Source organism: Arvicanthis niloticus, chromosome 1, assembly GCF_011762505.2.
Source record: "Arvicanthis niloticus isolate mArvNil1 chromosome 1, mArvNil1.pat.X, whole genome shotgun sequence".
Classification (NCBI taxonomy): domain Eukaryota; kingdom Metazoa; phylum Chordata; class Mammalia; order Rodentia; family Muridae; genus Arvicanthis; species Arvicanthis niloticus.
In genome coordinates this window covers 53,145,099-53,159,030 of record NC_047658.1, presented here as the reverse complement: position 1 = coordinate 53,159,030, position 13,932 = coordinate 53,145,099, and the positions used below count along the sequence as shown (strand labels likewise).

Below are 13,932 nucleotides of genomic sequence, written 5' to 3'. Positions count from 1 at the left end.
CAGGACTGTCAGCACCTCCATTGTGGCCTGGCCGTGACAGCTCTAGACTGTTACATGGAGCCAGTCATCTGAGTCTTGGGCCTCAGCTCCCACAGTAAATGAAGCACTTCAGAGCACAGCATGTGACCTCCCCTGGTGACACTTGAGTGGTAAGAAGGGGCAAGGCTGCTGTGGCAGGCCTATATTTGGACTGTCACTCATGGCAGGCCTGTTGCTATTTGTGGTGAAAGCTAGCTCATATTACCCTCCAGCTTTGGCACCCCACTTCCCAGAGGGGACTAGGCAGGGCCAGCTTGCAGAACACGCAGAGGTCACCGGGAAGGGGAGCTGGCCAGACAGAAATCCAATTTTCCAGCAGAAACCTAGGACCTTGGAGTTAAAAGACGCATTTATGGGCCTTTAAATGAGCAGGCAAGTTTTAGGAGAATTATGTTATGGGAATGTATTAAACTGTATTATCTCACTGTAATGACACAGCCACTATGTTAATGTACCATCTTTCCTTTAGCTGGGAGGGGATTTCATAGGACAGTACAAATGTAAATTACACTTGATTGGGTCAGTGTTTTCTATGCCTGCTTGAATTTGCAAGAATTTATATTGCCTGGAGATGGTGCTAGACATGAAAAGTCCCCTAAAGCCAGCAGAGGCTGGCAGTTCCTGACCTGTGTCTTTCAGGTGTTTTTAGCACAGGGCCCGTTTGCTAGAATGGTTTGGTGCTCTACCCACTGCTATTATCTGGCTATGCTATTGTTTGATGAGTAAATACTTTTAAATTTTAATCTGCCAATGCATTCTGAAAACTCTTGATTTCCATGCTTTGATTCAAACACTGAAAAATCAGTGTTTTCTTACTGTTTTCCATGTGTGCTACAGGCAGCCTGCTCTTAAAGTAAGCCTTGGGGTCTTGCAGTATGGGAAACTGGTCGGAACCATTTTTACCATACTATACAGCTAACTCTGAAAGGGAAATTTTCTTTAGCGGTACTTCAGGCATTGCTAGGAGTTACATAGATGAGCATTTATAATTATACGCAAAAGAAAATGATGTCTCTGCCACTGTGGTCTGACCTCTAGGAAATTATTTTAGTAGATCCTCAGATGTGCCAAGGGTCCCCAGAAGGAAAAAAACTTTTTCAATTAAATCATAAAGACACATCTCACACATAGGACGTAGGCAAATATCTTCTTTTCTTATTTATTTTCAATTTTGTGTATATGGTTGTGCGTGCACGAAGATATATGTTTATGAGTACAGGTCTGCATGGAGGCCAAAGGTGTCAGAGCCTGGGCAAGCTGGGGCTACAGGCAGTTGTGGGCAGCCCAGTGTGTGTGCTAGGATTCACACTGGGTCTTCACTCAGCATGAGCAGCGGGAGTAACAGCTGAACTCCATGCCAGGCGCTGTGCTCTTATGCCGGAGAGATGAGGTCTCCCAGTATTTGCAGCATGGACTGTGGCTCCTCACTCCCCTAAACCTGCATTTCATACTTTCTAAAATGACAGTTGTCATCAGTGTTCCTGCCCCCCCCCCCCATTCTGATCCCATTAAGAAACTGAAGGAAAGTTAAAGAGTGTGGGAGCTGAGAAGAGTTGTGTGCTGGAGCCTGGGCTGGGGCCTGGGCTACAGGAGCTGGGCTCTGCTGCTGCTGAGCAGGCAGACCAGATGGCAGTCACACTCAGAGAGCAGATGCTGGCATAGAAGGCTGTGCTCTTATTAGCATGCGTTAAAGGACTGTCAGTCTTCTTGCTGGTGTCTTTCCCGTGACTCAATTTGGTACTTTGAGCCTCTCTGTGTCTGTCTCTTTCTGTGTCTCTGTCTCTGCTCCCTGTCTCTGTCTCTCTCTGTCTCTGTCACAAACACACACACACACACACAGAGAGAGAGAGAGAGAGAGAGAGAGAGAGAGAGAGAGAGAGAGAGAGAGGTGCAAGTTTTATTTTTAGAGAGCCCATTCTCCACGCATAGGAAGCCTGAGGTTAGATCTCAACTTCCACTGGATTGGTGACTAGCTGTCAGCACAGACAGATCCTTGATAAATTGATCATAAAGAAGCCCCTTGTTCCACCACCCAAAAGAAAAGCCACCTCAGTTTTGACATATTAAAATCTAGAAAATGAATTAGGGGGTCCTTCAACCTGAGAACACCACATCTCTCTCTAGGCCACTGGGTTGGTTTTGTGTGGGGACCGGTGATCTCCTTAGGCAGAGTGTTCAGCTGACTGTGAGGGTGCTCGGTCCTCGGCCTTGGTACCTTCTCCATCACCAGCTGCCCTCATGGGCCAAGTGTTCCCAGAGCAGCCAATTCCACACTGCTATGGCTGCTGTGGCCTTTACCTCCCCATCTCTGTCCTCACCCTCCACAGGTGTCCAGGTAGGAGGCTTCAGATCTGGCCCAGGCAGAAGATGCTGGTCCAAATAACGATAATACCAGTAACAACAAGAACAGGAACAAAAGCACTGGATGTTTATTGACAACTTAATTTGGGCCATGTAATTTATAGAACAGTTCATTGCATAAAATGCCAACCTTATGAGGCAGATGCTAATTAATAAGACTGTTTTATTGTCCATGAAAGTGAGGTCTAGAGAAGTAGTTTAACAATGTCACCGTGTTAGGGTGTCTCAGAGTCAGAATGTAAGCCCAAAGCTATCTGAATCCAGGGGGCCTTGGGGAGGGGAAAGAGGGGTGTGTGTGTGTGTGTGTGTGTGTAATCACTTTGAGAGTGAAAAGCCAGGGGATGCAGATTGCACCAGGGATCCAAAAGAGCTGAGCCTGGCCAGTGATGGAGCTTTCAGAATTCAAGATGGCGGACTATGCTTCTGAGTGCGGGACAGAGCCTTGGGGCCCACAGCCAGAAGACTGGAGAACAGACAGCTTCAAGGAATATTCCTGCCTGCAGAGCAGGTGTGGTTTTGGAGCCTCAGGGAGAAACTGATATTAGTCTATGGGACCAGAGGCTGGGCGAAAGGAGAGAAAGAGGAAAGACAGAAGGTACCATGGCTGAGAAGTCATGTCCCAGTCCCAGACAGGGTGACAATCCCCTATTTGATTGTCTGGAGTATCCACAGGAGCAGGATGCTGGTCCAAATAACGATAATACCAGTAACAACAAGAACAGGAACAAAAGCACTGGATGTTTATTGACAACTTAATTTGGGCCATGTAATTTATAGAACAGTTCATTGCATAAAATGCCAACCTTATGAGGCAGATGCTAATTAATAAGACTGTTTTATTGTCCATGAAAGTGAGTGTCTCATTCCTTGTGTCTAGCACCTGGTAATGTCCTGTTCTCTGGAGTCCGCACTTTGCCATCCCCAGGAAGAGTCAGTGCTCAGACAAATGAGTGGACAGCTATAGCCAGACACACAGAGAGATCAGCAGGGCTGGCAAAGAACCCCAGGTTTCTCCCAGATGGTAACGCTGAGAATGCAGACTTCCCGATCATTCCATGATGCCCAAAGCCAGGAGTGCCAGAACTTCTGAACCTCTGTATGACCTTGGGGGTCAGGTGGGGATGAAGACAGGACAGTGCTGAAGCCCAGGCTTGCCGCTGCTGCTGTCATCTGAGGTATGGCCTCTGCGGAAGCTGTGTGCTCATCCTCTGTGTCATTTTCAGACGACCGACCCTCTTCTTCATTCTTCCCCCTCATCCCCCATGATGCCGAATCAGAGCTTACAGCTGGTATTAGCAATAAGACCTTATTTTCATATAGTGGGAATGTCCAAATAGCTGGGCATTCAGACATTCAGAATTGAGAAAACAGAACCCATGGCCCCTTAGAAAAGATTGAGATGTTCTATTGAGAATCAACTACTATGATAAGGAATGAATTGATCCAGGTTGGATTATGATAAGAGGAACCATAGTTGAATTTCCACAGCTAGGAGGCAATTTGGGCCTTGGGAACCACTGAAGGGAAAAATGGACTCACATGTAGGCAGTGTGCACAGCAACCTGCAGGCGCTGTGGGTCCTTCCAAAATGTGTTATGTAAAAGCATAGTCTATGTTAGAATTTTCATTTGTTGGCCATCTACGTATTTCTCTACAAAAAAATAAGCATGTGGGACTTGGAGGTGGGGAAGGGACAGAGGCAGGCAGCTGTTTTAAAGTTTTTCTTATAAGTCTCTAAATGGTAAGCTCCCTTACCTACCTAATTGAGATACCAACATACTTTTTAGTTAAATGTGTGTGTGTATGTATATATGTATATGAGTGTGTGTGTATATGTGTGTATGTGTGTGTATGTATGTATGTATGTGTATGTTATATAAGTAAGTTTATGTGTGCACATGTGCATGTTAGGTCAGATGTTTGAGACAGAGACTGTCACTGAACCCAGAGCTCATTGATTGGGTTAGACTAGCCAGCCGATCAATAAACTCCAGGTTTCTGCCCGTCTCTGTCCCTTCCTCACCTCCCAGGGGTGGGTTACAGACACATGTAGCTATACCTGTTTTTACATGTTCTGAACTCCAGTCCCTGGGCTTGTGTGGCAGGCACTTTACTGACTGGGCCACCTCTTCAGCCCCAAAATGCATCTTTTAATGAAGTAGACAGGACTTTGTTTATTTAAAAACAAAAGGCTCGACCCAGGTTTGAAAATTACACAATGTAGAACACGGCAGGAATGAGAGAGTTTGTATTTAGTTTTTCAGTTTGTCCAGGCAAACAGTGACTGTGCTCGCCCATGTAGGTGGAGGGGAGTGGAGGCAGTTTATAAGAATGTCATTCCGTTCTTTCAGCTCCTTCTGAAATGGACGCCAAAATTATATAATGACCTATCATGAACATTTATTTTGAATAATATATCAGCTGACAACTTGATTAGGTCGTCTTGCAGTCTTGTTGGAAGCAGAGAGCTGGAAAGCACTTACCTTGAAAAAAATTTTTTTCTTCCCCATTCATTAATGTCACTCACTCTTAGCATTGATGCCAATCTTCCAGCCTGCCCTTCATCTCTCCCCCTGGAGGCTTTATTAAATTCCCAAGCAATGAAATCTTACTGTGCAATGTAATATCTAGAATGAACAGGAAGTATCATTTTTGCTTTTATGATAAGAGAAGGGCTATTGAGAAAAGAGAATCTCAGAGGCTGGCTTGTTCCCAGGCAAAGCATCTCTGGGAAAGGCTAAATACATACAAACCCGAGTATCTAAAAGCTGATAACTCTTCATAACATCAGCGCCGGAATTCCCCATGGAGAGCCCCATGTACACGTGCCGAGGTGTGGAAATCAGCATCGTCAATACCGTCTTTTGAAGGAGCCTGACTATGAACAAAAGAGGGAGAGATGATAGCAGGAAGGAAAGAGGATTATTTTTAGGCTGGCATCATTCGTCATTCATACTACTATTTCATAACAAATTATTCCACAGCTTGATAACCTAAAATAATCAATATTTGTTACCTTGCATGGTTTGTGAAAGCTGTGAATGGAGAGGAGGTCATGGGGTGAGTCTGGTAAGGGGCCGTGCTCCTAAAGCACCTTTCTGCAGTGGTGTCTCCAACTCCCCCTGCTCCCCAGCCAGCCCTAGGTCACCAGGGTCTCGTGGGTTTTTGTTGAGCAATTGTGAGTCAGCTCTGGCTGGGACAACTCAGTGAATTTGTCTGCCATGATGCTCTTGGATAAGATCTGAGCCTATGTAATCCCATGCTCAGCCACTGCAATTCACTTCTTGGGAACTGATGTCCACCTCTTCTGTGTCCTAGGACTCAGAATATCCACTGACTGACTGAGAGGGGCTGTTCTGTGTCTCAATGGAGGAGGAAGCAGGAGAGGAACCCAGGCTGGGCAGGTCGACAGCCCCCAAAGACTTCTGCTTTTATCACATGGACCTGTATGACTCTGAAGACAGATTGCAGCTCTTCCCAGGAGAAAGCAGCAGAATCAGGAGGGAAGTAACCCAAGCTGAACTGACCAGTGAGCCGAGAGGGGCAGGGGACAGTAAGAATCTTCAGAAGGAAGTGGACGAGCTTGTGCATTTATACGGGCTTGAAGATGACCATGAGTTAGGGGATGAATTTGTAGATGAACACAGACTGGGGACTCTGGGGTATCCTTCTTATGGGATGAGGAGGAGGGACCCAGGCAGGGAGCAGAGAGACTACTGGAGACTTGGTGATGAGGCAGCTGAGGCCACAGACCTGGGCTACGGAGGGCAGGGCCCTCCTGACCAGTGCCAAGACCTCCGAGAAGCCTACAGGTACACGCATGGCCGTGCAAGCGAGGAGTATGAATGCTATGTCATCCCAGAGGAGGAAGATGAAGAAGAGCCTGCTGATGTCTTCTGTGTCACTTGCAAAACTCCAGTAAGAACTGTTGAGAAGGATTTTGATATCCACAAGGAGCATGAAGTAATCCCAATCAACAAAGCTCTGGAACACGCCAAGGTGACAGTTCTCCTTCCATCTTTGTCTGGAGGGTGTGTGTGTGTGTCTCAGGGAGGAGGGCAGGGAATAAATCCTACATGTCTCTACCAGGATGGAATGTGACCCTGGAGAGATAACTCAGCAGTTAAGAGCACTGGCTGCTTCGAAGAGGTCTTGGGTTCAATTCCCAGCATCTACATGGTGATTCACAACCATCTGTAACAGCAGTCCCAGGGGACCTGATGCCCTCTTCTAGGCTCTGTGATCACCAAAAACACACATGGTGTACAGCTATACATGCAGGCAAACATCTGTACACATATTTTTTTTTTAATTTAAAAAAGATTGAATAAGCTTATCATCAATACTTTATTTGTTCTGCTCACTCCCACAGGATGAAATTCACAAAAACATGTGCAAATTGGAACAGCAGATTATTGAGATGGAAAATTTCGCTAGCCACCTGGAAGAAGTGTTTATTACTGTGGAGGTAAGACCATGTGTGGTGATTTCACCACATGTCGCTTCCATCTGTGGCCACATCAAGCAGCTGCTCCTAGTGAGCTAAAGAAGCCATCTCTTAGAATGTGAGAGCCTGCCCCTCCCCCCAGCTACCCATAGATCTTCACTGCACCTGGGCAACCACAGAGGTGACTGTCACTTGCCTTTATCCCCTGCTATGTCCTCTAGGTGGAAGAGGCTGCTCTGTGTGTGTGTGTGTGTGTGTGTGTGTGTGTGTGTGTGTCCAGGCCTACTAACTATATGGGATGTTTCAAGTGTATTATATATGATTTTGTTGTTGTTTGGTTTGTTAGTTGTTTGGTTTGGTTTTTTGAAACAGGGTCTCTCTGTGTATCCCTGGCTGTCCTAGAACTTGCTCTGTATTTCAGAATGGCCTCAAATTTGGAGATCCACCTGCCTCTGCCTTCCACATGCTGGGATTAAAGGTGTGTGCCAATACTACCCAGATTTATAAATATTTATTGCATGAATAAGTAAAACAGAAACTTTCCAGTCAAAGTGCCAATTGCATACACTCTCCAGACAAAGATGGAAGTTGATGTGTTACCTTGGCATGTTCCAGAGCTTTGTTGATTGGGGTTTTAATTTGTTGTTGTTGTTGGTAATGTTATTTTGTTTTGTTCTAACAGTGGTGACTCCATGGTAGCACCATCCAGATGGTGAATTGAACAGTTTTCTTCCATCCTTGGAGTTGGTGTGGGACAGGGTGGGTATGTGTGTGTTTGTGTGCAGCTGTGTTTGCAAGTACACATGCATATGTACTTGTTTGTGAAGGTCAGAGGTCAAGTTTGGGTTTTTTCCTCAGCCACTCTGTACCCCATTTTTTGAGACTGGGTCTATTACTGAAATGAGAGGTCTTGAGCTTTGCTGGTCTAGCTGGAGATCCCCCTGTCTCAGCTGCCCTCAGTGTTGGAACTACGAACACTCACTGCTGCACCTGGCTTTTATACAGGTGTTAGATATCCATGTTTGCATGACAGCCACTTTACCAACTGAGCCACGTCCCCAAGCCCCAGTCCTTGGTGAATTGTTTTTTATTTGTTTGCTTGGTTGGTTTTATCCTTTTCTTTTCTTGCTTTTGGGCTCACTCTGAAACTCCCTTGGGTGCTACCTGATGTCCTGCTGTATAGCCAGGCATATTGTTGCCTTCCTCTCTGGAGTTTTTAATTGTAGGTGTGCGGGGTACCTGTCATATCAAAGTTTTCCCTCTTTGAAAATGTGTATTGTGTATATTCGTTGTACATGGTTTTATGCAATGTAAGGACATTTTCACACATGTATATAATGTGTGTTGAACATATTCCTCCAAATCCACTTCCCGCTTTTATCTCCCCTGTTCCTCTCCCCTTAGTACTCTGTGTTCCCTAGATAGTTTCATGACCTATGTACATACACAACTTTATAAATCTATGTGAGATTTAGGAACAACAAATGAGAGAGAATGTAGGTTTGTCTTCTGAGACTAGCTTAATGTAATTACATTTTCTCTAGCAGCATTCATTCTCCTGCAAACACAATTCCACTGTGTATATAAACATCTTTACCCACCCCTCTGTTGATGGACACCTTGCTTAGTTCCATAACTTAGCTTTTATGAATAGCGCCAACAACACAGATGTTCAGTGTCTGTGGCAAGCTGGCTCGGGCCAAACAGGAAGTGTATTTTCTGTTTTTTAGGAAACTCTGTACTGATTTCCATGGTGTCGGGACTAGTTTGCATCCGCAGCAGCCGTGTATGCAGATTCCCTCTTGTCTGCACTCTTGACAGCAGTTACCTGTCAAACAGGTTTTAGATTTTCATGCATCCCCACTCCGGCTGGTTATCATTCCTCCGACACAGACACACTTCCAGCTGTGCATGGGTTATACAAATAAATATCTGTACCGTCCCTTTAAACTTAGCCACTTTGCCGGGCAGTGGTGGCACACGCCTTTAATCCCAGCACTTGGGAGGCAGAGCAGGCAGATTTCTGGGTTCGAGGCCAGCCTGGTCTACGAGGACAGCCAGGGCTACACAGAGAAACCCTGTCTCAAAAAACCAAAACAAACAAACAAACAAAAACAAAAAACAAAAAAAAGGAAAGAAAAAAAAAGGAAAGAAAAGAAACTTAGCCACTTTGCAGGCTTTCTGACAAGATTATCAAGAATTTAGAATTCCAAAACTGGTGGCTGCATTCTGGGTCAAGTGTGTCAGATTCTTAGTCTGTTATTCAAAAGTGGAATGAAAACCCGCACAAATCACCAAGCAGCAAAGACTCAAAGCAAAATGGAAGAACAGATCAGAAATACACTGTTGAGACTGCTAACGGAGCTGGATGTGGTGATGCACACCTTATTCTCACCATCTGTGAGGCAGAGGTGGGCGGATCTCTGTGAGTTCTAGGTCAGCCTGGTCTACATAGTGAGTTCCAGAACAGCCAGGGCTACATAAAGAGACCCTGCTCAAAAAACCCCAAAATGTTGACAATAAGACACAGGAATGAGAGTACTCAAGGGCCCTGATCATTGTTTGGAGTTCCCTTTATTGTTTGGGGGTTCCTTTATGGGGTTGAAAAAGAGGTGTTTGGACATTGGGGTTATAATTTGGGAAATTTGCTATTTTGGCTGACAGGCTTTGATTACATGAACCCTTACTCACTGACTTTCCAGAATGCATCTGATTTTAATCATGACGTATACCCAATTATGTGTGAGCATAAGATGGTAAATAAAATGTTCGGTCTTCTCTCTAAAAGTTCACGTTGAAGACACTTTGACATACTATGCTTGTACCTGAATCCAGTCTAGGCCACATCAGCCCCTATCTCATAGTCCTGGATTGTGTTCTAGGATATGTTTGAATGGAAACAGGGTGTTATCAGGGGTGGCTAAGAAGAGTTTCTGTTGTTTAAAGTATGTATAAATGCAGTTCTACGCAAATAGGGGTATAGGTTGCTAACAGGTTGCTAGGTGCACTGTTCAGAGTAGGGGATTCCAAGAGGAATGGAGTCCAAGGTAGCTAAGCTATTCTGTGTCTGCATTGCCTCAAAGGGGACCTCTCATCCTTTAATGCCCCCTCCCTTCCTGTCCTGACTTGGGACAAATACGGATTCTTCATTCACAGACCTAGATCACTGAACTGAAAGCTGTTCTAAGTTGCCCATTGGTCATATGGTCCCCTAGAGCTCCACAGAGCAAGAGCAAATCCTCTGTCCCGCCCAGCTTTAGTTAAACACTAACACACACACACACACACACACACACACACACACACGTTCCACCCTCAACCAGAGAGAAAGAGAGTGTGTGTGAGGGGGGAGAGGGTGAGGTTCTAATATTCCAGTGGAAGCCCTTCTATTTCCAAGCACAAGATGGAAGGAGAGGGCATAAGAGTGAGGCAGCAGGACAAACTCCCATGCTCAGACTGGAGAGCCTGTTCAGAGTTAAGAGCACCACTTTTCCAGAGGACCTGGGTTTGATTCCTGAGTCACAAAGCCTGTAATTCTAGTTCTAGGCATCTAATGCCCCCTTCTGGCCTCTCTTGGCACTGCACCCATGTTGTGGACAGACACATGCAAGCAAAACTAAAAAAAATTTAAGTTCCTTATGCTTTATTCTGTCATCCTGTTCTCAGATCTAAGTCACTTCACTCCCAGTGAGGATGCTGGGAACATCCTGTTAGCCTCACCAAGGACTCGTCCATTGTTTCACCTTCTCACTATTGGGTCTTGTGCTTAGTAACAACTGTCAGCATGACTCCTAAAAGCCTCATTGGATGAAAGTGGCAGCGGTCAAAACCCACTGAGCCTCTGCGGGCTTCCAGTGTGAAAAAACGGAGGTTGGAAATCCCTCTCGTCTATTTAACATTTCCCAGCCTCTGCGTTCCCAGTTTATACAATAGGTCATTGGCCAGGTGGTGCATGCCTGTAATCCCAGCACTTGAAAAGCTAAGGCAAGAGGATTGTGTGAATTCCAGGTCAATTTGGCCTGTATAGCAGGTACCAGGCCATATAGGGTCACTTAATAAGATGCTAGGTCAAGAAAACAACAAATAAATGCATAAATACCACACGGTCCAGATCCAGTATCTACATCCTTCTTCCTGCATTTCCTCATCTATCAGGCAGTACCATTTGTCACAACCCCTCCTTCTCTCTCAGCTCTCATATCTCTCCTCACTGGTGTGAACCAAGTTCATATACTCCTGGTGTTTATACAATCCATGCAGCAGTTAGTGAGGACAGATATCATGATGTGTGAGAGTGCAGACAGAACACCAGGCAGACATCTCTCAAGGCAAACATTTCTGCCTTAAAGTCAAAATCGACCAGCAACAAGCTGATTAACCATTGATGAGCTCCCAGGGTGGTTGCCATGGTGACAGGAGGCAGCTAAAACAGGGAAAGGATAGCAAGAGCTGTCAGGAAAGACTGGAATGCTTTTTGTTAAGAATATTCGGGTGGGGATGGGGGACTAAGCACACATCTCAGCTGGTGAAGTCTGAGGGCTTGATTTTGATCCCTGAGAACCCACATAGAAAAGCTAGGTGTGGAGACACAGGCTTCTAAACCCAGAGTGTGTGAGGCAGTAACGGGAGGATCTCCGGGGCTTGCGAGCCAGCCAGCCTACCTTAATTGGCATGTTCCATGCCAGGGAGAGACCCTGTGGAGGGTACATGAGGTTGTCCTCTGGCTTCCACATGCACAAACAGGTATGTCTGCATACATGTTCATATGCACTGATTAATTATTTAATTAATTAATGATCATTCCTGGGGATCTAAGAAGGAGTCTCCTGTTTCCATTCCTCAGCATTCACTGCAGTGAGCCTCTGAGAGATAGAATAATGTGAAGGGATGAATAGGTCAGGGTTTTATGTCCCTGGTGACTCTGGCCAACCTATCCCATCCACTGGAATGATGGTTGAGGTCGACTGTCTTGCAGGAGAATTTTGGAAGACAGGAACAAAACTTCGAGTGCCATTACAACGGGATCTTGGAAACCCTTGCTCAAAAGTACGAAGAAAAAATTCAAGCTCTGGGGGAGAAAAAGAAAGAGAAGCTGGAAGCCTTATATGGACAACTGGTCAGCTGTGGCGAGAACCTCGATGCCTGCAGAGAGCTGATGGAGACCATCGAGGAGATGTGTCACGAGGAAAAGGTTGAGTTCTTAAAGGTCCGTGATGAGGAAAGAAAGCCATGAAACCATGAGATAAGATGCCAGGTCTAGCCTCGGGTGGGCTAGCCGACCCTCTCTCCTAGAGAGTTGAGTTGACTGTGGTGGTCAGCATTTATCTGTGGTTCATGGTGGGAGGCTGTCCCTTCATCTCTCCACACACTTTGTTGGTGATCGCCACACAGGCAGGGACACCGCTGGTTCTTTCCCTCCACCAGTCCCCAGGTAGTTCCAAGCTTTGTCCCTCAGACCCTTGGTCACTGACTGTCCCTTGATCATGGAGTTGAGCAAGGACAGTGTCCTGAGAGTTTCCTAGCTGCCTCTTGGATCTCTGGGGAAAACTGGTCCAGATTAATAAGCTACTTTCAATTGCCCCTGGGCAAGTGTGGCAGTTATAAATCTTGCTTTATAACTTTATACATATGTTCCAAAATCCATTTCTTAATTATATTTAAGTTATAACAAATCTGGCCCAAACCCCCCATATAGCAGAGTTATGGGAATTTCCATCTCAGTTAGTGATCTCACAAGGTCCCATAATTCCATGGGGTAGATGTGGTTGGCTTCACAAAGGGTTTTGGGCTCTTCAGATTTGTCCTAGGTGCTGAGTGTGACCCCTCATGGTCCAGCCCTCAGCTGCTCCTCAAGTCCCAGTCAAAGGTCCTGGCCCACCGTGATCATGGTAAGAAATTCATGAAGAAAGGCAGAGAGCAATGTGGCAGGTGCCCCAAGAAATACCGATGCTCAGCCTCTTGAGCCAGTGGTCCCAGGGTGCCATTGTATCTCACAGCCAGAACGTAGGAAACAACACATTACTTAAGATGAAAGTGTGCAGACGCCCACAGTGTCCTACAGCAGAAGAACTGTTAGTCAGTGGTCCAAAGGACTCTTTGTGATATGGGAGGCCCAAGAGAATGGAAGGAAATGCACAGGTGTGGTAGTTTTGTTAGGGTGATTTCCCTCTTTTCCTAATTTCCAATTAAAAATTATATTATTACATATTATTTTTATTATATTATATTATTGGGAAAATTATTTTCTAAATCACTCTACTATTTCTCTCCCTTTTCAGGATGCAGTGGCTATGACTGACAGGTAATATTTCCGTCCTGACCTAGTTTCTTTTTTCCATTCTTTTCGCCTCCAGACTCGGTCTCACTGGGTTATTGCTTCCCTTTTCAGCTTCGGTGACCCCATAAATAAAACAGTGCTGGCTTTGGAACTGCAGTGTGGGGTCAGTAGGCCTTTAGTGTTGACTCAGAATCTCTGGGCCGGAAGGGAACATGGCTGGTGAGGCCCGTCCAGCAAGACTGTGCTCAGGTCCCTCTCTCACACACAATAAAACTTTGTTTTATTGGGAGACCGAGGACTGGAACATGTCCCCGGCTCTCCTTAGCCCTTGGTCATGTTGCGGCAGAAAGCATGTATGTTTTAAAGGCAGATATGGCAGAGCCCAAATCCTGCTATCATAGTGATCCCAAGTCTGAGGCCCCACCTTCCCTGTTTACAAACACGTGGTTCTGTGGGAATTTAGTAAGACAGGGTCTGTAAAGCTTCATGGGGATTTAATACGGTAAGGGCCTAAGTACATACATTTGGCAAAAAAATGGGCCTGGATTTCAAATCTGCCTTTGCTATGTAGAAGCCTTGTGATTGCCAGGGGGCAACTATATCTAAAGCAGAGAGATTCTCACCCTGTGGGTGACTACCATCAGAAATCACGTACTTCCGAGGGTCTTAGGAACCGAGACACCGCTCAGTAGCAAAATTATAGTAATGAAATAGCAGTGAAAACAATTTTATAGTCGTGGGTTACCACTGCATGCAGAACTGTACTAAAGAGTCGCAGCATTTGGAAGATTGAGCACCGCTGATCTAG

General features: G+C 45.6%; 1 protein-coding gene across 2 annotated transcripts in view; it reads left to right on the top strand.

Moving 5' to 3' along the window:
* Positions 1-254: 254 nt before the first annotated feature.
* Fsd2 (fibronectin type III and SPRY domain containing 2) overlaps positions 255-13,932 on the top strand; it is a 33,010-nt gene continuing 19,332 nt past the window's right edge. Inside the window, exons 1-5 of one of the 2 annotated variants that reach the window (XM_034513040.2) lie at positions 255-411; positions 5,719-6,399; positions 6,773-6,868; positions 11,823-12,053; positions 13,126-13,148. In XM_034513040.2, coding sequence (XP_034368931.1) covers positions 5,767-6,399; positions 6,773-6,868; positions 11,823-12,053; positions 13,126-13,148 — 983 coding nt within the window. In that variant the 5' untranslated portion in view covers positions 255-411; positions 5,719-5,766. Of the gene's footprint in view, positions 412-3,449; positions 3,576-5,718; positions 6,400-6,772; positions 6,869-11,822; positions 12,054-13,125; positions 13,149-13,932 lie in introns of those variants that run through there. The other variant, XM_076936914.1, reaches the window with a different exon arrangement.